The 26,100-nt window shown below is 38.0% G+C and overlaps 1 protein-coding gene across 7 annotated transcripts in view; it reads right to left on the reverse strand.

Moving 5' to 3' along the window:
• Nucleotides 1-758: 758 nt before the first annotated feature.
• CROT (carnitine O-octanoyltransferase) overlaps nucleotides 759-26,100 on the reverse strand; it is a 54,628-nt gene continuing 29,286 nt past the window's right edge. For 6 of the 7 annotated variants that reach the window (XM_040644307.1, XM_008686196.2, XM_008686194.2 and 3 more), the window contains exons 11-18: nucleotides 16,580-16,663; nucleotides 16,391-16,516; nucleotides 15,798-15,928; nucleotides 7,601-7,724; nucleotides 6,515-6,593; nucleotides 6,332-6,425; nucleotides 6,088-6,207; nucleotides 759-1,613 (exon numbers count right to left, since the gene is read on the reverse strand). In XM_040644307.1, coding sequence (XP_040500241.1) covers nucleotides 1,493-1,613; nucleotides 6,088-6,207; nucleotides 6,332-6,425; nucleotides 6,515-6,593; nucleotides 7,601-7,724; nucleotides 15,798-15,928; nucleotides 16,391-16,516; nucleotides 16,580-16,663 — 879 coding nt within the window. In that variant the 3' untranslated portion in view covers nucleotides 759-1,492. The remainder of the gene's footprint in view (nucleotides 1,614-6,087; nucleotides 6,208-6,331; nucleotides 6,426-6,514; nucleotides 6,594-7,600; nucleotides 7,725-15,797; nucleotides 15,929-16,390; nucleotides 16,517-16,579; nucleotides 16,664-26,100) is intronic. The other variant, XM_008686197.2, reaches the window with a different exon arrangement.

The following is a 26,100-nucleotide window of genomic DNA, read 5'->3' on the forward strand; positions in this document are numbered from 1 at the left end:
TTAAATTGTACCAGTGAGGAACAAGGTCCGCGGTATAGAATGGAAAGAAGAAATCTGTTGGGGATATATCAAAACGCCACAGAAGCCAACTCAGTGTTTTCACAAAAAAACAATAAACCAGACTTACCATATTCAGAAGACAGGAAAAGTGAAAGGATGTATACAGCCAGTAAATACACCGTAATCTTGACGTAGGGCATTGCTATAAAAACAGCCCCCAGTAAGTCACAATAAATGTGCCTACTCATCTACATTTACAAAATAACTTTGCTGTTTATCCTCTCGAGATGACACTTTGCCCCCACCCCTTAAACCTAGACTGCTGTTGCAACTTTTCTTCAATAAAATGCAAAGTAATATCCTGTGACTTCAGAGCCTAGGCCTCAAGAGGCCTTGCAGATGCTACCTTTCTCTCTCACAACACTCCCACTGCCGAGTACCTAAGTCAAGGCTAGAATAGTGAATAATCAGAGACCATGCGGAGAGAGTCCCATGAACCAACTCCCCAGGCAGCAGGTGAGGCATCTTCAACTTCACAGCCTAAGTCCGGCACCCTGATGAATGCAGCCGCATAAATAAACTACAGCAAGCCCAGAACTATCCAACTGGCACAATCCACTGACACAATCATGAGAAATAATAAACTGATTTAAGACAGTAAGTTTTGGGTCGTTTTTTACACAGTAATACATAACTTCGATCACAAAGTATAAGGTGAAACAGGAGTAGATTAGTTATCCAAACACCAAACAAGAAGCTACATGATTGAGAACTTTATTTTCTATTTTGAACAGCAGGAAAAAAAATTCTGAGAATTTGATCCAGCAATCTTCTTCAAGTCACTAAGTCTAATTTTAAAAATAAGTGCTTTAATTTTATATTCAAAAAACTAAGTACAATATACTATAATGAATTTTGTTAGGATTTTTCTGTGTGTGCTTCAGAGTATAAACTTCCCTGTAATTGTTCTGTCCAACAGAAACTCTAATTTTCAATTACCATTAAATTGTAGTGGTCTTTTCCATCAAACATAGTAGGCTTGTATCCCTGTGATGAATGTGGAAGGCAACGATTTCAGGGAAGTTAACATCTAATCATGTATTCCATACCCTTTGGCAACTAGGAAATGTTAAAGTGCTTGACAGACCCTACAGCGATGTTGAGAGAGAGGATTTATAACCTATATATGTTACCAACAAAAATGCTTCTAGGTTGGAGTAAGACTTGCATTAGTAAAAACTGCAGATCTGCATTGTTGAGGCTGATCTTCCACTTTTGCTTAGTTGTCTATCTCACTACATCAGTGTGCACTGCTACTGCGTCAGAGGAAGCTTCAAAATCATTTTTAATCATCCGTGTGAGAATAAACTCAGCATGATTCTGCTAATTTCTACATTTAACAAGTTTCCGTTAATATGCCTTCCTGTCGCCCATCACCAACCCACTCTCCACGCACTAATATTTTTATAAATGCTAACTAAACGGTTAGTCTCTAAAGATGAGCAGTGTTCATCAACTGCATCATATCATGGAAAGCCTGAAACACCAGCAGAACTAGCTTTTCTGCATCAGTCTCTGGACATGATTTCCAGGCTGAACAGGCCACAGCAAACCTGTGAAGCACAAATAAAAAATGAGTAAGTACTACACAAAAATCACAACACAAAGAGGCTCGAAATGGTGACGATGAATACAGCCATGACCTTTACTCTCCATCTAGCAATTCATCTAGCTCAAGTGTGAATTCTTACTGACATTAGGTAAATGTGACTGGACATAACTGAAAGTAATGCTGGATGTATACATAATGCTAGGAATACCTAATCTGTGTGACTGGAGGCTAAGAACAAAAGGGAACAAAAAATTAGCCAGAGCTCAGGAGTGCTCTGGAGTAAGGTGTTACTATGTTCAACCAACCCACCCACCTCTTCCTAAAAACAAGAACAAAAAACCTTCCTAACATTTCCTAATGTAATGACTTAGAGGGTGAATTCATGGCACTGTTTGCAATGAAACTTGAACTATTTTTAAAGAATATAGCACTTAAAGACAGTTCAAAAAAAAAAAAGAGAAAGGTTAAGAGGAGAGAAAAGATGTTTCTAGAAAAGCCAGACAGAAACTCTCTTGGGACAAGTCATGCCTTCCACCATCTCCTTCTAGATTCTCCTGATTAAAACAAACAAAAACAAAAACAAAACAAACAGAAAAACCCCAAAAACCCCTATCTGGCAGTTCTAACTCTCCGGAAACTAGCCTTTCCCCTTCCAAACACTCAAATTTTCAGAGCAAACTCCATGAAGCATAAATTAAAGTCAGAATGCTACTGTACAATGGAAAGCTTGTGGATAATCATGCAATTTTCACATCATTAAAAAAGACAGTGAATTAAAACTTCAAGATGTACTTTCGAGTAAGCAGAATGAAATAAAAATATGCTCTGGCCCAGCGTATCATGATAAAACCAAGGTCTGACTGGATTGTATCTGCTGACACGTATGTAGGAACCCAAAGAAAGTTCTGCCTTGTTTTCATCTAGTGGTTCATGGTCACTCATCATTTTCCAGCTACTCTGTGCATATAATTCTCAAATACTTAGCAACGTCTAAATATATTTCTTTGCAATGATTAACAACTCTATTTAAGTACTGAATTTTTAAAAATTCAGTTATCTAAATTATAGAAAGAAAGCTTTCCTACACAATTTACAAAAGAACGTACACACCAATGAAGAGAAAATTTGCTTCTTAAGCATTCAAGTTATGTTATTTTTGCCTATAAAGCTGGTCAACAATGATTTACGGTGCCTAGAGCTTGCAATGATGTGATGAAAGGAGGAGTATATAATATTATACATTATTTGTAATGATGAAAAGCTGAAAATAGTAGGGAGTAGTTACATAAATCATGAAAATCTGTAAAACATTATTCAACCATTAAAACATCTCAAAGCATATCTAACGACAGTGGAAATTGCTTGAAATAATGTTAAGTGGGAATGAATTTCCCAGAAAGGACACTAAAATATTTATAATGTGATCTAAATTTATAGAAATTATACAGTATATGCATTATAGATTAGAAACATATTAACAGTTTGTGTCTTGTAAATGTAGATGACTGTTCTGTTATTTTTTTCATTTTTTTATAAATTTTTATGAGCATGCAATACATTTAAAATGCTATTTCAAAAATAAACCAATTTTCTTTAAAAACATACAATTTTCAAGTTTAACAATGAATGAAAAACCCTTTCCAGATAGTTTCCGCGTATTTCGTTTGCAAACTACTTGTGTGTATTCATGTGATGACGGATGAATGTGTGCCTCTAGTGCGGGTCTCTTTTGTGGGCTTCACAGTCACGTAACCATGTGCCTACCGACACATCCTTTCATATATGAAGACCATACACTCCTTATTAGATGAAATCTAAGTCAACATGTATAAAACAAAATTCTTAATCCTACCCTAACATGCCCCCAACCACATTCCTCCCCTAACTTTCTCCATCCCAGTAAATGCTACCATCAAAATCACCAATTCATCAGTAAGTCACGTCCGAAATTGCTCTCAAATCCCTCCACTTTTCTCCACCTTCATTATCCACTGCCTTGTTCAGCTTATCGTTTGTGCTTACTGATTTCCCTCCTCTCATTCTTGCTCATATTACTGTCCACCTTATTTACATTCCATATAACAGCCAAAAGTCCTTCATACATGCAAATAAAGCATGGGTACATTTCATGCTTAAAAACTGATAAAATGTTTCCCATTATCCTTAGGAGAAAATCCCAACTCTTCACCATGTCACAAGGCCCTATTATCAACTGACCACCCCAACCAAATCAGTGTCTGCAGAAGTAATATTTTTAAAGGTCTCCAGATGATTCTAATGTGCACTCAGAGTTGAGAATACTGTCCTCCAAGATGTAGCTCCTATGTACGTCTCTTCAACATCTTCTACCACCCCCCCCGCAACTTAATTGCTAATTTATAGCCATACTGCCTCTTTCTGTTTATTATAAATGTCAGGCCCTTTCCTGAGGACCATATAATTATGTTCAACAACAAAGTCATTGTGAAAATGTACTGAATTCAACTTATTTACAAGGCATGGTTACAAAACTAGGGATACAACAACAAACAAATCAAAAACCCTGTTCTTATGGGCTTATATTCTAGGAAGGGAAGAAAGATTAATATACCAATAAATATGTATATCCACTGGATGGTTATTAAGTGTTACCAAGAAAATGTAGCAGGTGAGGGGGGCAGGGGGTGCTATTTTAGATCATCAGAGGAGGCCTCCCAGATGAGCAAATTTTAAGCAAATACCTATATGAAATAAAGGAGTGATCCTTGCATATATTTCAAGGAAGAGTACGAGGCAGAGAAAATCATAACCGCAAATCCCAGAGGAGGGAGCTCGCTTGCTATATTCAAGGTACAAGATGACAAAAGTGGCTGGAGTAGAGTGAAATAGGAGTGGAGCTGGAGAAGATAAGGTCAGAGTGGTAAGTGAGAGCCTGATCGTGCAGGATCTCATAGGAGGACTTTGGATTTTACTGTGAATGAAACAAGAAACTCCTGGAAAATTTCGAGGGGAAGGGCATTTTTGAAAGGGGATCAAGGGTTTTTGTGTAGACAGCGTTCTGCAGGTACGGAGAGGGTGAGACCACAGGAGAACCTACTCCAACAACCTAAGTGGGAGAGGGGCTGGTTCGGCCTGGGGGAGGCACTGGGGACGGCTGGCGATGCTCGAAGTCTGCAGAGCTGTATTCTTGGCTCTTCATGTGATTAATTCCCTCTCCCCGTCACCATCGCAGCCTCGCTGGCTCTCTCTGCCCACAGTAAATGAAGCAATGCTCCAATCCTGCCCACAGTTTGTCTCTATTACCACATTAACTTACTTATTTTCTTCACAGCATTCATCACTAGTTATCTTGCTTGTTTGCTTCTATTTTCCCAAGTAGAAAATAAAATCTTTAAGAGAGAAACCTTGTCTGTCTTGTGTCTTTAGTACCTAAGAAACAACAAATTCTCACTACGTGCTTCCTGAATGAGTGAATGGAAGTTCTGCCCCAGGATCAGGACTTTTTCTAAAGTCAGACAGCTGAGGTTTGTCTGGCTGGAACTCCTGTCATTGCACGCAATACAATATCCATACTTGTCAGAAAATATGTTAGAATGCTTATTCTCTGTGTCTGATGATAATTTTAGACCCCTGACCCTTGATTATGAAAAAAATAGTAAGATCTATGTCTAACCTCTGTAATTTACCCTTTATTTTGTACACTAATGTACATAAACTGAATATTATGGGAATAGATAATTTAGGACTTACATGCTAACAAATACAGGTACCACTGGTAAAACAGACTATATGCACAGATGACACTTGACATAGAGACTGAGGATAACATTTTGAGCAGTAACACTGACTGTAAATTCTTTTACAAAGTTAAAGTATAAAAACAATATATTACACACTGAAATGTGTCATACATATGATCATCCTAATTTTTCCCATTCCATCTGAAGCCTCCACGCATACCATCTATTCACACAGTGCTAAATGTAGCCACATTGTTTTTTATAAAGCCCCTCACACTCTCAAAGACCCCTGAGAAGAGATGGCCCAACTATGTGAATGAGGACCTCCTGAGCCTTTCTACCAATTTCACACTACCTTGTTCTCCACCTACCAGGTTATAGTACTTTCTTTCTCACTCTTTCCACAAACGTCATACAACACAAATGAAATGCACCTGAACCGGTAAAACATTCTTTTTTTTTTTTTAATATAAATTAATTTATCTAGTCTCTTATATTGGTCACATCAGTACTATCTAGGACTACATAAACCACCACATATTTATAGGCAATCAAATTTTATCTGAAGTTAGCATAAAACACCCTGGGTGAAACAAACATGTTAATATGTGTACTGGGTTTTGAGGATAATGATGGTATGTCACTGAGTCAACCTTAAATGGTGTTCTGCACAAAACACCTAAAAGGACTGATTTGCCAAGTGTCCCAAAAACAGGACAGAGAGACAAACACACATTAAATGCCTAACAGCCTTACCTGTCATCTGTGATATGGTAGAAAAATCCATAGCCATTGTGGACCATGGGAACCACCAGTCCCAGGATTTTAAAATAACCAACCAGACTTGTTGAGAGAACAAAGTTTCCACCTCCTCCACTGTGTGGCATAAAGAGAGGTTATTTTACTAGGCTTTCAGAAACTTATATTGCTTCGAAAGAGCTTTTAACCTTCAGAAAAAAGGATCTGATGGATCAAGTTATAAAACACTACATTATATTACCTTTTGGAGAAAAGTGGGTCTGTAAAGAGTTCTGGAATAGGAAGACCTTCTTCTTTTGCTATGAGTAAAAGACCTAACAGATGACGGTCAAATCCTGCAATGAAGCCACAAGCATGAAGGTAGAAAAAAATTTTTCGACATGAGAGAATTTTTTTTAAGTCAGAATAATTCCAACGTAAGTACCTTTTCCAGCTGAAAAATCTTTCATCATTTTATTATGTTTTGCAAAAGCCTGTAACATCTTCTGTTGCCTCTGAAGAAGCTGTGTTAAAAATCAAGACATACTTCAGTAAACTCTACAGAAACCAAATTTAAAAAACCCTTAATTCAACATAATTGAACATAACTTGGGTAATCTGAGAGATTTCTCTGAGAGGGAAAAGATTTCTAGAAAGATGCTGAGACACATGCTTCTATATATTTTCCTACTTCTACTGCCTTTTCTTTCCTATATTGTCCTTCATCTTATTTCTTTCCAGGAAAGGAAAATAGGAACTTGTGGGCAGCACTGAAGTGATATTCATAAGTGTAAAGAAAGAAGCAACTAACAGTTCAAAACTAACACAGAGCTGTTCAAAAATGATAATGGAATAGTTCTATGATATTAAAATAAATGAAAATATATATAACCATGTCTATCAAAACTAAAGAGCAAATACAATACCAAAACAGCAGTGGGAAGGACCTACCCTATTGTCTAAATTGTTAAAAAAAAAAAAAAAAAAAGCACAGGGGCACCTAGCTGGTTTGGTTGGTAAGGAATGCAACGCTTGATCCCAGGGTTGTGAGTTCGAGCCCTACACTGCATACAAAAACTGTTTTTTTAAAAAAGAAAAAGAAGAAGAAGAAGAACTAAAAAACAAAACAAAATTGTTCTGGTTCTAATACATGAAAACAAGAATCTGTGATTTCAAAACCTTTCAACCCTATCAAGAAAAGCTTCCTTTTAAGGCACCGGGGGACAGTCTGCACGTTACAGATGTTATCCTGCAGGCGGATCAGTAACAGTAAAATATTCATGGTATTAAAGATACTCTGTGTAGAAAGTGACACAAATGGGCTTCTTCTCAGGTCTTTCCTGTTTCATATTCTTTCCAAGTATATACTTCACTGGTAAATGAATGAACGCTTTACAAACTTGAGGGACAAATATCTGCAAGTATTTTACTGATTCAGGGGAACTGAAGCAGAGAAGTTAGTTATTTAAGGACTAAGGTTCCTTTAAAGCAGTGAGGAATTACTGTGAATTTTTTTCTTTTCGACACTCACGCCAGTAGAAGGGTCCTGCATGGACTGGCACCAACGGAGCGCCTCTGCTGTGCACGAGCGCATGGTCTCTGTACGGCCATGATAGAAGCACCTTGTCATGGCGGTCTCATAGCAGCTGCCGGGGCTACAGGAAAAAATGAAAATAAAAGAAAGCATCATAAGAAAGAAAAGGCTCAAATGTTATTACAAAGAAAGCTTACCTAATAAATCTGGCTTTGATCAGTGACTAAGTTCTACACTACAGATCATTGTTGAGACTTTCAATTACAAAGAGACTACTTTCAATAATCAAAGAGTAAAAAAGTCTTCTGATCCACAGGGCCTGGTACAACACAGGCTCTTTCAAAGGCTTGGCTGTGGTCAGGCTCTGTAGGGCGGTGCGTCTGTGGTAGGTGGCCTTCAAGATGCAGCCCCAGGGATCCCTGCCTCCTGTAGTAAAACTCTGTATAACTCCTCAGTTTGAGGGGGAGATGGGCCTTGTGATCTGCTTCTAATGAGAAGAACAGGACAAAGTGATGGAGGTCATTTCTGAAACTAGGTTACAAAGAGAGATCTTACTTGCTCTCACTTCCTTAGTATGAGGAAAGCCAGCTGCCTCGCTGGAAGGTTCCCTACTAAGAGGCCCAGATGGTGAGAAACTGAGGGAGGCCTCCAGAAAATATCCTGGAAGGAAATGATCTCTGCTAATAATCACAAGTGAGCTTGGAAGCAGATCCTCTCTCAGGCGCACCTTCAAATGAAAAAGAGCTGAATGACACTCTAACTACGACTTCAGGAGACCTGAAGTCAGAGGCACCCAGCTAGCCTCCACCTGGGTTCCTGTGTGACAGAAAATATGAAATAACATTTATTGTTTTATGCCACTAAGTTGGTGGTAACTGTTACACAGCAATAGATAATACGGAGTCCCTGGTCTTTAGTTCCTTTATACACTACATGAATGACTAAAGAATTAAGTAAAAACATTCTCTAAGAAATTCCCCAGAGTGATAACTGTTTTCCTGGGTTGAAGAATGATGTCAACAATTTTAGATATAGAGCTCTCTTACTTCTGTAACGATCTTATTCCTGGTGGTTGGAATTCAGAGTTAAAGAGATCAAATGGAGTGAGAGGAACAGATGTGAACATGGGCATTAAGAAGGCTCAAACACAATTACTAAGCCTCTTCTGCCAGTGTGTCTATAAGACGGTCTCCCTGCGCTGAAATAGTATCTTTTTTAAAGTATGAAGGAGAAAGTGTAAACAAAAACTTAACACTAACATTCTTAAAAAAAAAAAAAGATTAAAAATAAAAGCAGTAGGTAAAAATATTACTGCTCTGTAACCTCTACTACAATAATAGATCTTGGCTATGAGCATTAATGCCTACTAAAACCATTAGGTAAAAAACTCAGGAAACTTTATAATGGACATTGGCTAACAAATCCACTCTTAATATCAAACAGGATGAAACAGAAAACAAATGACCTTAATTATTTGATTTACTGTTGTAAAAAATAATAAAAATAACTGATTCTTATTCTCAAGTCCCTAGATCTAACTCCAAGTTTATAGGAAACATGGGAGACAGAGCAACGTGTTTAATAGTTATTTTTCTTTGACTTAAAAGGCAAGGGCATAAAACAGTAATATAAACTTGTATCAATGGGCACACAATGTATAAAGATGTAATTTGTGACAAAATAAAAGAGGGTACAGAGATGTATAGAAGCAGAGTTTTGTATATTACTAAAACTAAGCTGTTATTCAAACAAGGTTGTTATAAATATAAAATATGAATTGTGTTCTCCAAGGTAATCATGAATAAAATAGATTTAAAAATGTAAAGAAAAAGAAGGGAATCAAGATGGTACACTATAAAAAAATCCAAGCCAAAAAAAAAAAAAAGATAGTGGAAGAATTTAGAAAAAAAAAACCAAGTAAGATCTACAGAAAACATAGCTAGGTGGCAAAAGCAAATATCTCTTTATCAGTAATTATTTTAAATGTAAATAGATTAAACTATTCAATCAAAGGCAGAGATTGACAGAATGGATAAAAAGCCCATAATCTATCTATATGCTATCTACCAGAGATTCACTGTAGATACAAAGACATTAAGAGGTTAAAAGTGAAAGGACAAAAAAAGATATTCCATAAAACTGGTAAGTACAAGAGTTGGAGTGATTAAAATAGATTTTAAGTCAAAAGGGTTAAGAGGCAAAGAGAACATTACACAACATTACACATTAATGAAAAGCTTAAGTCATCAAGAAGACATAACAATTATAAAAATATACACACCTAAAAAGAGCCGTAAAACATATGAAGCAAATACTGGCAGAATTAAAAAGACAACTAGACAGTTCTCCAATGGCAGCTGGAGACTTTAATATCCAACTTTTGATAATGGAGATAGCCCATGTAGACCGGAGATAAATCAGAGGACTTGAACAACAGTATAAATAACCAGACCTAACAGACATATATAGAACATGCCACTTCGTAACAGCAGAATATAAATTCTTCTCAAGTGCACATGCAACAGTCTCCAGGAAAGACCACTGAGTAGGCCACAAAACAAGTCTCAATAAATTTAAAAATACTGACATCATACAAAGTATCTTCTTCAATGACAATGGAATGAAGCCAGAAATCAGTAACAGAAGAATAAACGGAAGATTCACAAATATGAAGACATCCAACAACATACAAACAATGAATGGGTCAAGGGAGAAATCACAAGGGAAATCAGAAAATGCCTTGAGATGAATGAAAATGAAATTGCAACCTCCCAAATCTTAGAGGATGAAAAGTGTTCAAAGGGAAGTTTATAGCTGTAAATACCTGCATTAGGAAAAAAAAAAAAAAAGATCACAAATCAATAGACTAAGTGCACACCTTAAGGAACTGGAAAAAAGGAGAGCAAAGTAGACCCAAAGCTAGCAAAAGGAAGAAAATAATTAAGACTAGAGATAACCAAAATACAGAAATTAAAAATAGAGAAAGTTAACTAAATATGGTTCTTTGAAAAGATCAACAAAACTGACAACATTTAAGTACAATGATTAAGAAAAAAAAAGAGAAAACTCCAATTACTAAAATTAGTTATGAAAGAAAGGGCATTACCACCTTTACAGAAATAAATAGGGTTGTAAGAGAATACTATGAACAACTGTATACCAATAAACTGGATAATCTAGATGAAATAGACATATTCTGAGAAACACACAAACTACCAACTTTGATTCAAGAAAAAATTGAAATCTGACTGGACCTACTACAAGTAAGGAAATGAACCTGTAATCAAAAATCTCCCAACAAACAAAAGTCCTGGACCGCATAACTTCATTGATGAATTCTAAGACTTAAAAAATTAGGAACAATCCTTTTCAAATTCCTCCAAAAAACTGAAAAGGAAGGAACATTTCCTAACTCATAGTGAGGCCAGCATTACCCTGACACCAAAAACAAAGACACAACATTTTTCCAAAGAAGACATACAGATGGCCAACAGACACATGAAAAGATGCTCATCATTCATCGTCAGGGAAATAGGAATCAAAACTACAATGAGATACCATCTCACACTTGTCAGAATGGCTAACATCAACAATACAAGAAACAACAGGTGTTGGTAGAGGATGTGGGGAAGGGGAACCCTCTTGTACTGTTTGTTGGTGGGAATGCAAACTGGTGCAGCCACTCTGGAAAACAGTATGGAGGTTCCTCAAAAAGAACCACCTACAATCCAGCAATCACATGACTGGATATTTATCCAAAGGACACAAACACAGTGATTCCAAGGGGCACATACACCCCAATGTTTATAGCAGCATTATCTACAAAAGCCAAATTATGGAAACAGACCAAATGTCCATTGACTGATGAATAGATAAAGAAAATATGGTGTGTATAGATTACTCAGCCCTAAAAAAGAATGAGATCTTGCCATTTGCAATGACACGGACGAAGCAAGAGAGTATTATGCTAAGCAAAGTCAGTCAGTCAGAGAAAGACAAATACCATATGATTTTGCTCATATGTAGAATTTAAGAAACAAAACAAACAAGCAAAGGGTTGGGGATGGGGTGGGGGAGAAGGAGGCAAACCAAGAAACAGACTCTAACTATAGAGAACAAAGTGATGGTTACCAGAGGGGAAGGACATGGGGGTTGGGTCAAATAGGTGATGGGGATTAAGGAGTGCACTTGTTGTGATGGGCACCAGGTGCTGTATGGAAGTGCTGAATCGCTAAATTCTGAAACTAGTATTACACTGTGTTAACTAATTGGAATTGAAATAAAAGCTTTAAAAATCAGACATTACAAGAAGACAAAATAGACCAATATTCCTTTACAACTAAAGATGCAAAAATCTTCCAATTGGTAACAAACCAAATTCAGCAGCATATTAAAGGGACAATACACCATGCCCAAGTGGGATATATCCTAGGAATGCAAGGGTGGTTCAACAAATGAAAATCAATCAATGTAATACCCCTTATTAATAGAATGAAGGATAAGTCCTACACGATAATTGACACAGAAAAGCATTCGACAAAATCCAACACTCTCCCATAATAAAAACACTCAATATACCAGGTATAGAAAGAAACTTCCTCAACATGATAAAGGACATTTATGAAAAACTCACAGCTAACATCACACTCAATTGTGAAAGACTAAAAACTTTCTACCTAAAATAAGTAGTATGACAAGGATAATTCAGCATACTATTGGGTGTTCAAGCCAAAAGAAATAAAAGGCATCCAAATTGGAAACAAAAAAGCAAAACTAGCTCTACTGACAGATGATTTGATCTCAAGTCCACAAAAAACTATCAGAACTAATAAACAAATTAAACAAAGCTTAAAGACACAAAACCAACACACAAAAATCAGCTGCATTTCCATACATTAGCAGTGAATGACCCGAAAAGAAAATTAAGAAAATAATTCCATTTACAACGGCATCAAAAAGAATAAAATACTCAAGATTAAACTTAACCAAAGAAGCAAAAACTCCATACAAAGGAAACTACAAAACACTGCTTACAGAAATTAAAAAAAAACCATAAATAAATGGAACAGGACTCTGTGTTCTTGGATTGGAGACTACTTATCATTAAGGTGACAATGCTACCCAAAGCAGTATACAGATTCAAAACTCCAACATTTCTGCAAAAATGGAAAAACTAATCCCAAAATTCATATGGAATTTCAAGAATAGCCAAAACAATCTTGAAAAGAAGAACAAAGGTGAAGGACATGACACATATTTTTGGATTTCAAAATTTACTACAAAGCTACAATAATCAAAATAGTATGGTATCGACACAAGAAGAGACACAGAGATTAATGAATAGAATTGAAAGCCCAGGAATAAATCCTCACATCTATAATCAACCGATTTTAAACAAGAACATCTAGATCATTCAATGAACAGTCTCTTCAAAAAATAATCCAAGAAAATAATCCAAGAAAAATAATCCAAGAAAACTGGATATCCACTTGCTAAAGAATGAAGCTGGACCCTTACCACGCACTATACACAAAAATTAATTCAAATAGCATCAAAGACAGGTGCCTGGGTGGCTTAGTCAGATAAGTTGACTCTTGATTTTGGCTCAGGTCATGATCTCAGTCATGAGATCAAGCCCTGCACTGGGCTCCACGCTAGGCATGGGGTCTCCTTAAGATTCTCTCTCTTCCTCTCCCTTTGCTCCTCCACCTCCCACACTGCTTATGTTCTTGCTCTCTTAAAAATAAAATAAAAAAAGTAAAAATAAAAGAGAGAGAGAGAGAGAGGGAAAACCCACATTAAAGATATAAAACAAGACCTAAAACTATAAAACTCCTAGAAGATAATACAAGGGTAAAAACTTCATGACATTAAGAGGGTGCCTGGGTGGCTCAGTCGCTTAAGCATCTTTGGCTCAGATCATGATCCCAGTATCCTGGGATTGAGCCCTGCATCAGGCTACCTGCTCAGCAGGGAACCTGCTTTTCTCTCTCCCACTCCTCCCGCTTATGCTCTACCAATCTCTGTCAAATAAATAAATAAAATCTTAAAAAACAAGAACAAAATAATAAAACTTCATGACATTGGATTTAGCAATGATTTCTTGAATATGACACAAAAGCACAGGCAACAAATGAAAGCAAAATAGATAAACTGTACTTCGAAATTAAAAACATTGTACATCAAAGGATACCACCAAGAGAGTGAAAAGAAAACCCACAGAATGGGAGAAAATACTTAGCCAATCACATTATCTGGTAAGGGTTTCATATCCAGAATACATAACAAACTCTTACAATTCAAAAAGAAAATGACAACCCAATTACCAAGAGCACAAAGGACTTTTATGTAAGACAGTTTGCCAAAGATATACAAATGACCAATCAGCATCTGAAAAGATAGACAACCTCATTAGTCAAAAGGGAAATGTAAATAAAAACCACAATGAAATACTACTTCAAAACTAACAGTTATATTTTTTTTTAATGAAAAAAGTGTTGGCAAGGATATGGAATAACTGGAACCTCTGTATACTGCTGGTGGGAGTGGTATAGCCATGGTGGAAAATAGTTTGGCAGGTGCTCAAAGAGTGAAAAAGAATTATCACACAACCCAGCAATCCCACTCCTAAGTATAGACTCAAATTAAAACAGGGACTCAGATACTTGTATGTGAATGTTTACTACAACACTATTCAAAGTAGCCAAAAGGTGGAGACAAAACAAGTGTCTACCAACAGATGAATGGATAAAGAAAATGTGGTATATCTATATAGTGGAATATTTAGCCATAAAAAAGAATGAAGTTCTTATTCTACAATAGGGATGAACCTTGGAAACTTTACCCTTAGTTAAATAAATCAGAGACAAAAAGACAAATATTCTATGATCCCACCTAGAGGAAATATCTAGAACAGGCAAGTTCATAGACAGAGAAAGTAGATTAGAAACTACCAGGGGCTGAGGCAAAAGGAGGAGTAAGAAATTACTGTTTAATGGGTATAATTTCTCTTTGGGGTAATGAAAAAATTTTGCAAATAGACAGTTGTGATGGTTGAACAACACTGAGAATGTAATTAATGCTACTAGATTATACATTTAAAAATGGCTAAAAAGGAAACTTTTCTTTTATATATATTTTACCACAAGAAAAAAAAGATAACCACTTAATGCAAATAGTAACAGTGTATTGTGAGGCTAACTACGCATCTAGAAGTATAATATACATCAACAACAGCACAAAAAAACAGGAGAAGCATTCTGTTTTAAGGTTCTTCTATTACACTTCAAGTGGAAAATGTTACTTGATGATAGACTCAGGTAAATTAAAGATATATTTTATAGGGGCGCCTGGGTGGCACAGCGGTTAAGCGTCTGCCTTCGGCTCAGGGCGTGATCCCGGCGCTGTGGGATCGAGCCCCACATCAGGCTCCTCTGCTATGAGCCTGCTTCTTCCTCTCCCACTCCCCCTGCTTGTGTTCCCTCTCTCGCTGGCTGTCTCTATCTCTGTCGAATAAATAAATAAAATCTTTAAAAAAAAAAAAAAAAAAGATATATTTTATAAACCCCAGTACAACTACTAAAAACAAAACAAAAGAGTACATCTGACAATGGAGATAAAATGGAACAATTAAAAAAAAAACTATAAATTCAAAAGAAGATAAAAAAACAAAAATCAGATAATGATAAAAAGAAAAGAAAAAACAACATGGTACACTTAAACCCAACCTTACTGATAATTATTTTAAATGCAAATGACCTAAATATCCCATTTAAAGACACGTATTCTCAGACTAGATATTTAAAAAGCAAGATCACGAAGTTTCTACTTCTGCCTAGGATGTAGAAAGTCACAACATACCATCTCTCCTACCCTAAAAATTAGTAAAGACTGGATAATCTATAAAATCATGAACCCATCAGGAAACTGAGGCTACAAGAAAACCTAGGGATTTGAATTCCAAGAAGAGTAAAACCTCTCTTAGAGGACAGTGGATACTTTAGGTGATGAAAAGACTGTAGAAGTGTAACACATCAAAACTCCAATACACTGCTGATGGAAGTCCAAATGAGGACATGGTGCCACTTGGGGAAAAAAGTCAGGAAAAACCCTGGGGAGCGAGAATGGAATAGCAATGCTAAAGATATACCCTTGAACTCCAAGAGCCTGAAAATGGAAAATGAGTGGTCCTCACCGTCCATGAAGTCTATAATAGGCCAGCTGAAGTGCAAGCTGAATGAATGTATCAGGGTGAAGCATCTTCTTCTTGGTTAGCTTTTTGCCAAAAGATGTAAAGGTATATGCCACAACCTGCAGATCAGATGCCTAACAAAAAAATTAAATGGGAAAAGTGAAAAATCAGCTAAGAATACCCCAAAGATAACCAATTCATCATTTGCATTAATCATTACATATAAAAAAATTAAAGGTATCAAAGCTATAATTTAAAATATTTTAATGTTGTTTGGGTGCCTGAGTGACCCAGTCAGTTAAGCAACAGACTCTTGATTTCAGCCCAGGTCATGATATCAGGGTCGTGAGATCGAGCCCCATATTGGTCCGTGCTCAGCAGGGAGTCTGCTTAAGATTCTCACTCCTCCTCTTCCTCTGCCAACACCCCTCCCCGCCCCGGCTAGCACTCTCTCTCTAAAATAAATAAATCTTTAAAAATAAATAAATAAATAAATAAAATGCTTTATGTTGTCATGCTTGGATGATAGCCAAATTTTTATAATGGTAGTTAAAAGAAAAAGCATTAGTATCTGGAAAAAAGTAAAAAAAATCTACCTGCTTGAGATATTGGGCTTCAGCTTGATTAATGTCATTTAGTATTTTATCATCCACAGTGAAAACAAGCTCCTCTGGAAGTGGTATATCCCGTACTTTTTCTGAACCCTGAAAACAGGAAAAAGACTTAAAAATATTAAATTAAAAAACTACTAAGAAAAAAAAGATGAAATACTTTTTCTAACATACCTTCCATCTTCCTTCATTCTCAAAAATCTTCTCATTAACATAATGGGTGATGTTTACCATAACCATTCCATCAAGAGGAGCATGCTAAAATGAAAATACATAAGGTTTTGAATACTTTGTCAACTTAAAACTTGACCCAATATTTTCTTTTCAATTTCCCTCCCCTCCAATCTTAATACATACTAAGCTGCAGAATTCAAATGCCTCACCTAGAAACAAAGACATGGATATTCTACAGCACAGTAAGTGACTGCTGTATTTTATTTGCTGTAAAAGAACAAATACTTAAAGTTGGAAGCACCTAATTAGAGACCTTGAGGTAATGGGGAGGAGTATAAAGCAACCATGAACAATCTAGAGAAAATAACTGCTATTTAAACTGGAAATGAAAGCAGGTGTATGTGTGCAGTGCTAAGATGTTCTGAAATTTTAAGAGCACTGTGCAAAAAGCAAAGGCAGATGACAGACTTTTCTGAACGCTAAATTGAGCATTGATATGAACTTTATCAGTAAAGACATAGGCCACTAGGTGAGTATTAAAAAGCACAATCAGTTTGTGTTTATGTCTACAAGAGGGTTCAGATGTGGCAGCAATAATTCTCAGTGTTTAAGGAATGCTGGAAAGATGGGCTGAATTACAGGAGTATTACAGTTTTGACAGCTATACTGAGAGAAAGGAACTGCAGCTAGTGAATTTTTCCATCATTTATTCTGGAAGACAAACATTTTGCCTTCTTTTTTCCATGTCCTTTGGCGACAACTACATAAGACAGTTTTTTTTCCTCCATGCTACTACTATCACTTTACATTAAACAGTTACCATTCATGAACTGAATGTGACACTACTGGCCTTGGAGGGAAAGAAGGGAGGCTTACAATATGGACTAGCACACTTGGGTCCACGTTCAGAGGAGTAAATTAGGTGTCTTAAGTATCGCCCTAACATTACAGAAATCTGTTGACCTATGTCACAGCCCAGTGGAGCTTAGAAGTACAGTAATGAAAACTGTTACCAACTAGATAGCAGCCACAACATCAGGAAAGACTCTTGAGGGAGGTCAGAAGAAGATGCACGAGCAACTCACCCCATCAGTCCTTTGACATAATAATGAGACTCACAGGTCATTGACAAGCCCATTTTCTAACTGCATCTTACAATTTTACAAAGAATTTGCACAGATAATCACATATTGTTTCATCTGCGACAGTAAAATTAATTTCTAACTTTTATTGGACCCAGTAAGAAAGAGCAAGACTGCAGGACAAAAGTCTCTCTGGTAATTCAACCTACCCATCTCATGGTGGAAAGCTAATCATCAATTTTAAAAAAATGTTAGGAAATATGAAAACTTCATATGCTTTCCTGATGTTTTATTTGTTCATATAGTTTTAACTTTCTTTTTTTTTTTTATTTATATGGAGACATTATGCATAACATACTTTTTAGGAATGAGGGCTTCGATCCAGTGTCTAAACTCTACCATTTCCCAATTGTGCAACTGTTGAAGTTACTTAATTCTTTAAGTAAACTGCCTCATTGGTTAGTAGGGGTAATAATCATATAGTTGGTGTGAAAAATAATTTTAATAATGCTTATAAAGTGCTTCCCACAGAATGTGGACCACAGCAATAATCAGTAACAGCTGTTACTATTTAACTGTTTATTACATGCTTCCTATGTGCCCTTCACAAAGCTCAATAATAAACCCTAGATGGACAAAATAGTTGACCCCAGGATTTTAAATCCCAAGAGGGAAATGTAATTAACTATTATAACCACAAAAGTACATATTTAACCACCAATGGAAAAAAGCAGCAACACAGCATTGCATTTAGAAGAGACCTACTTCTACAGTATGCAGTATACAGCTGACCCTTGAACAACGCTGACCTCCCATGCAATCAAAATCCGCATATAACTTTTCACTCCTCAGAACTAACTTAATTACTAATTGCCTATTGTTGACGAGAACATAACATCTGGGAATAACAAAAACAGTCAATTAACATATTTTGTGTTTATGCACTGTATTCTTACAATAATGATAAAGAAAATAAAATGTTATTAAGAAAATCACAAGGAAGAGAAAATACATTTACTGTACAGTACAGGAGTAGAATAAGGCACCACACCCCCCAAAGGCACCTCATCCCCACCCAAAGTTAAAACTCACCCAGGAATGTGGGAAACCTCCTTTCAAGCAGAGTCCAGGGAAAGGCAGAGAACTGGGGAAGGCACAGCACTGTTATCCTTCTTTCTAGGTTGCTTTCTCCACCTGACCCCTCCACATGGTTCTAACTCAGTTTCTGCTTGTGGGAAATGCTGGCAAACTGCTCCCAGTAGTATTAGTTCTCCGCCTTAGAGAACTTTCAGCACCTCAGACAGTGCTCCTTCCTGCCTTGTGCTTTGCAGCTCACATTACTATCCTGCCCCAAGTGTTCTCCTGGACCCCTGGAGGTGGAGGTGGGGGGGGTTGCAGATTATCATTCTGTGGTTCTTGGCCAACTGTGGACAATGACTGGTCTTGGCACCTCATGAGAATCCCTCTCCAGAGCCGGTTCCTTTACAACTTTTTGTTCAAGATCTCAGAGAACCAAACTCTGCATAGGTAGTGAGGTGAGAGCCTGATGTTCCAGCCTTCTCAGCATCTCTCTGCCACCTTTCCTTCACTTTTAGTCATTTGGCAATTTCTACCTTATTTTTCAATCACAGGATAAAATATGTATTTATTGAAAAAAATCCATGTATTTAAGTGGACCCACACAGTTCAAACCTATGTTGTTCAAAGGCCAACTATATACACTTCACTAATGATGTTTTACATAGGTGAAATTGCTTTTTCTATAATTATCTTAGGTTACAAGGGAAACCAATATGGGATTTTTAAAAGCAGATTATCAAAGGGAGATAGATTTTTATAAATAAATGGGTGTTAATACATACACATAAAACAAGTCCATACACTGTCTACAAGAAAGATCTCATTTGTGCTGAGGTGTGTGTTCATTATGGAACCAATATTCTTTATTTAGAGATAACAAAGATCATTAAAGTTATTTTCATCCTGAATCTGAGCAAACAGTACTATTAGTAAAAATCAAAGTAGTGCAAGGTGCTTTTTTTAGGGGGTGGTTTGAGGGTTGGAAGTGAGGAGCGCAAGTAAGATGATGAGTTCTTGATGATGAGAAAAATGTAACCTTATGTAACAATCTAACATCCAGTTTGAACAATATACAATTAAACAAAATTCTCACAGTGAGATTAATAGGTAAAAACTTGAAAAGAATAACTGCTCCATCAACTGATGAATGGGTAAAGAAAATGCGGTACATATATACAATGGAGTATTACTCAGCCACAAAAAATGAGCTAGGTCTGCCATTTGCAACAACACAGAGGGAGCTACAGAGTATTATGCTAAGCTGAATGTGTCAGAGAAAGACAAATACCATATGATTTCACTCATGTGGAATTTAACAAGCAAAACAAATGAGCAAAGGGAAAAATTAAGAGAAAGACAAACAGACTCTTGACTATAGAGAACTGATGGTTATCAGAGGGGAAGTGGGTGGGGGTGGGCAAAATAGGTGATGGGAATTAAGGAGTTCACTTGTAGTGATGAGTATGGAATTGTTGAATCACTATATTGTATACTTGAAACTAATACTACATTCTATGTTAACTAACTGGAATTTAAACGAAAACTTGAAAAAAAAAAAAAAGAAAAGACTAACTGCAAGCTACCTATATAAAAATGGTCCATGAAACAATTAAACCAGGGACAAGAACACACGCAGAAGGGAAAAGTGAGACTAACATTAAGGTCAGAATGAGATAGGAAAAGACTGTTAAGATGGAGGCGGTGTCGGAATATTTTGAGGAGGGTAATCAACTTCAGCATAGGTCGAAGAGAAATGGAGGAAGATGCTAGGAAGTAGTTAGCTACTTTACAAAGGATAGTTTTCCAGGAAATAGTGAGGATATAAACCAGACTGCGAAAGTCAAGAAAAAGAAAAAGAAGGAACTCAAGAGAAGACAACTGATGCGATTAATAAGAAATATTCTGTCAACAATGAACTCCAAGGAAGAGGAAAGACAACAAATCTTTAAAAGGACTCATAGCAACCTCTCACTCTGATGAGCTACTATAATAGCTTTATTACCTCATCAACCACTTCACCTTCTTCTGAGATTTTTCTGTAGCCAACCACCACACGTCTGTGATAGTTTGAATGAGAATGATTCTAAACCCCTAAATTCCAAGGTTTAACATGTGACCTAGGCCCGGTGAATCAGAGCACCTGACTCCTCAGAATGGGCACATGATAGACAAAGGCCAATAACAACCAGAGAGCATTATTCCCAAGACTTGTGTTGGAATCAAGGGGCAGGGGAGGGAGCAGTGGTAAGCTGGCCATTTGCATAGGGAACACTAATCTATGAAGGGAGCTGCAAAGACATGAGACTGTGGATTCGACAATCACATGGGATAGTCTACCTGAAGATGAAGTCAAACATAGGAACGTAGTGCCAAAAAACGGAGACAGAAATTTCAACTGAAAGCATTTGAACACTGGAAGTCAGTCTTACCCAAATTTAGCCGTACCCCCATGCCAACAAATACCTTCTTAAGCTAATGCCAGTATAATTTAGGTTTCTATCACCTAAAACTGAATAAATACTGGTTAATACAACTATTGAGCCCAGATCAATATAACAGGTCTTTTTATTTGTACAGTCACTAAATGCTTCTAGAGGAAGGTCACCAAAAACAAAAAAACTACCTCATGCTACTTTATAGCCAATTACATATTTTATGAACAATCTTACAATGGGATTATAAGTGTATATTGCAACCTCTCATTTTTTAATTTTCTTCGTTCATAGACTTCTTGAATGTCCATCAGAAAATGGCAAGGTAGAGTTAATAAAGATGATCACAGGAGAATAAAAGAGAAAAAGGATTTTTCTTTTTTTTTTTTTAACGAAGAAGGTAAAAAATGGTAGAAGCACCAGACACTTTAATATCTATAGTGTAAATAAATGTTCCAAAGCTCATGTGCCATGTTAGGAAAAATAATTTAAAAATTGCTAGGTAAATCTAGGGGCGCCTGGGTGGCACAGCGGTTAAGCGTCTGCCTTCGGCTCAGGGCGTGATCCCGGAGTTCTGGGATCGAGCCCCATGTCAGGCTCTTCCTCTATGAGCCTGCTTCTTCCTCTCCCATTCCCCCTGCTTGTGTTCCCTCTCTCGCTGGCTGTCTTTCTCTCTGTCGAATAAATAAATAAAATCTTTAAAAAAAAAAATTGCTAGGTAAATCTAGAACTAGATCTACATATACTTCTCTGTGCAAAGAACATAGACATAATGATGTATCTTTTAAACTAGGTTGTAATTCAGGTGCCTGGGTGGTTCAGGCATCTGCCTTCGGCTCAGGTCATGATCCCAGACATCCTGGGATCCAGTCCTACATTGGGCTCCCTGCTCAGTGGGGAGTCTGCTTCTCCCTCTGCCCTTCCCCACCCCATTTGTGCTCCCTCCCTTCCTATCCCTCTCTTTCTCTCTTGCAAAAATAAACAGTCTTCAAAAAAAAAATTAAAATAGGTTGTAATTTTCAACAAATAGGTAAAGATTATCAAGAGCTTCCTAAATCTTTAAAATCCATAACTACAGATATGGAAGGGGGGAAAAGATGGCGGAGGAGTAGGGGACCTTTTTTCAGCTGGTCCCCTGAATTGAGCTGGATATCTACCAGACCATCCTGAACACCCAGGAAATCAGCCTGAGACGTAGAAACTTACATCTGGATCTCTACAAACGAACATCTCCAGCGCTGAGTATTGAGATACGAAGCAGGGAGCCGTGAATCCGCGCACAGATATTGGAAGATAAACAGAAGGGGGAGGGAGCTGCCGCACTCGGGCACCGGGAAGCAGTAGCCACCTGCACTGGGGAGCCGGCCGGACTCGCGGACCAGCACCCAGGAGAAAGCACGCTAAGACCGTGAGCCAAGGAACAGGCGTGTGACCAGACTGAAAAGCAGAGCTCCGGAGCGCTCAATGGAACCGGACTGATACTGAGAGCTTGGGAGGTGCACGTGCGCACACGCAACCAGACGGAAAACCGGTGCTCTGGAGCGCTCACGAACCACACTGAAACAGGGAATGCGCGTGGCAATCGGGGGTGGCAGGTGGTGTTAGAAGCACAAAGAACAGAGACGTGCCAGCCCTGGAAGCGAGGGCTGGGAGAGTGGCTGTGGGGCGCACATCCCGGGACGCTGCGGGGTTTTTAGCAGCACCGACAGAAACAGAGTTAAAGTGGCCAGGAAAGCTCAGTGGACAGCAGACTGCAATCGCTCTGTTCTGAGACAAAGGCTAGGATACGGCCACTGCTGCTCTGACTCTCAGAAAAGTCACAGAAAACCACCAAGGAAAGTCGCCAGAGAACAAACGCCCGGAAATACCAGTTCACATTGTGCCCATCCCCATCCCTCCTCGCAGGGGACGGGACAACTCTACCCAAACAGGGTTGCCTGAATATCAGCGCGGCAGGCAACTCCCCCGGAAGGCAGGCTGAAAAATCAAGAAGCCCACATCCCAAAGGTCCCTATAAAACAAGTGCACACTGCCTGGGTCCTGATCAATAATTTGGGCTCTGGGCATCCCCGCAACCTCTCCTCATCAGAATGACGAAGAGGAGGAACCCTCAACAAAGAAAGGACACAGAGACTGTGGCCTCTGCCACAGAACTGATGGATATGGATATAACCAAATTGTCAGAAATGGAGTTCAGAGTAACAATGGTCAAGATGACGTGTCGGCTTGAAAAAAATATTAACGAAAATATTAACAAGAATATAGAATCTCTAAGGATGGAAATGAGAGCGAATCTGGCAGAAATTAAAAATGCTATGAATCAAATGCAGTCCAAACTAGACACTCTGATGACCAGGGTAAATGAGGCAGAAGAACGAATTAGTGAATTGGAGGATGGGATGGCAGAAGAGAAAGTAAAAACAGAAACTTGGCTCAAAAAAATCCAATCTCAAGAATGTAGACTACGGGAGATTACTGACTCAATGAAACATTTCAATGTCAGAATCATCGGCATCCCTGAGGGGGTGGAGAAAGAGAGAGGTCTAGAAGAGATATTTGAACAAACTGTAGCTGAGAACTTCCCTAATCTGGCAAAGGAAACAAGCATTCGTGTCGAAGAGGCAGAGAGGACCCCTCCCAAGATCAATGAGAATAGACCTACACCATGTCATATCATAGTGCAATTCGCAAATATTAGATCCAAGGATATAGTCCTGAAAGCGGCCAGGGGGAAGAAAATCCTTACATGCAGAGGGAAGAATATCAGAATAACGTCAGACCTGTCTACAGGTACCTGGCAGGCCAGGAAGGGTTGGCAAGGTATTTTCAAAGCTCTAACTGAGAAGAACATGCAGCCAAGGATCCTTTATCCAGCAAGGCTGTCGTTCAGAATTGATGGAGACATAAGGACCTTCCAAGACCGGCAGAAATTGAAAGAATATGTGACCATCAAGCCAGCCCTACAAGAAATATTAAGGGAGGTTCTATAAAAGTAAAAAGGCCCCAAGAGTGATACAGAACAGAAATTTACAATCTATAGAAACAAAGACTTTACAGGCAACATGACATCATTAAAATCATATCTCTCAATAATCACTCTCAATGTGAATGGCCTAAATGGTCCCATAAAACACCACAGGGTTGCAGATTGGATAAAAAGGCATGACCCATCCATTTGCTGTCTACAAGAGACTCACTTTGAACCTAAAGATACATCCAGACTGAAAGTGAAGGGATGGAAAACCATTTTTCATGCCAATGGACCTCAAAAGAAAGCTGGGGTAGCAATTCTCATATCAGACAAATTACATTTTAAACTAAAGACTGTAGTTAGAGACACAGGAGGACACTACATCCTTAAAGGATGTATCCAACAAGTGGATATGACGATTATAAATATCTATGCCCCCAACAGGGGAGCAGCAAGATACAAAAGCCAACTCTTAACCAGAATACAGAGACATATAGATAATAATATGTTAATAGTAGGGGACCTCAACACTCCACTATCAGCAATAGACATATCATCTAAGTAGAAAATCAACAAAGAAACAAGAGCTTTGAATGACATACTGGACCAGATGGACCTCATAAATATATACAAAACACTACACCCCAGAACAACAGAATATTCATTCTTTTCGAATGCACATGGAATGTTCTCCAGAATAGACCATACACTGGGTCACAAAACAGGTCTCAACCGATACCAAAAGACTGAGATTATTCCCTGCATATTCTCAGACCACAATGCTTTGAAACTGGAACTCAATCACAAGGAAAAATTTGGAAGAAACTCAAACACTTGGAAACTAAGAACCATCCTGCTCAAGAATGATTGGGAATTGGGGCGCCTGGGTGGCTCAGTCGTTAAGCGTCTGCCTTTGGCTCAGGGCGTGATCCCCGCGTTCTGGGATCACACCCCGCATCAGGCTCCTCCGCTGGGAGCCTGCTTCTTCCTCTCCCACTCCCCCTGCTTGTGTTCCCTCTCTCGCTGGCTGTCTCTCTACCTCTGTCAAATAAACAAATAAAATCTTAAAAAAAAAAAAAAAGAATGATTGGGAATTAAGGGAATTAAGAAGGAGATTAAACAATTTTTGGAGACCAACGAAAATGAAAACACATCGGTCCTAAACCTATGGGACATTGCAAAGGCAGTCCTAAGGTGAAAATACATAGCCATCCAAGCCTCACTCAAAAGAATAGAAAAATCTAAAATGCAGTTTTTATATTCTCACCTCAAGAAGCTGGAGCGGGAACAGAATAGGCCTAACCCATGCACGAGAAGGCAGGTGATCAAGATTAGAGCAGAGATCAATGAATTAGAATCCAGGAGCACAGTAGAGGAGATCAACAGAACTAGAAGCTGGTTGTTTGAAGGAATAAATAAGATCGATAAGCCACTGGCCAGACTTATTCAAAAGAATAGAGAAAGGACCCAAATTAATAAAATTATGAATGAAAGGGGAAAATTCACGACCAACACCGATGAAATAGGAAGGATCATTAGAAACTTTTATCCTGAAAGCGGCCAGGGGGAAGAAAATCCTTACATGCAGAGGGAAGAATATCAGAATAACGTCAGACCTGTCTACAGGTACCTGGCAGGCCAGGAAGGGTTGGCAAGGTATTTTCAAAGCTCTAACTGAGAAGAACATGCAGCCAAGGATCCTTTATCCAGCAAGGCTGTCGTTCAGAATTGATGGAGACATAAGGACCTTCCAAGACCGGCAGAAATTGAAAGAATATGTGACCATCAAGCCAGCCCTACAAGAAATATTAAGGGAGGTTCTATAAAAGTAAAAAGGCCCCAAGAGTGATACAGAACAGAAATTTACAATCTATAGAAACAAAGACTTTACAGGCAACATGACATCATTAAAATCATATCTCTCAATAATCACTCTCAATGTGAATGGCCTAAATG

This window comes from Ursus maritimus, unplaced genomic scaffold (genome assembly GCF_017311325.1).
Source record: "Ursus maritimus isolate PB19 unplaced genomic scaffold, ASM1731132v1 scaffold_3, whole genome shotgun sequence".
Taxonomy (NCBI): domain Eukaryota; kingdom Metazoa; phylum Chordata; class Mammalia; order Carnivora; family Ursidae; genus Ursus; species Ursus maritimus.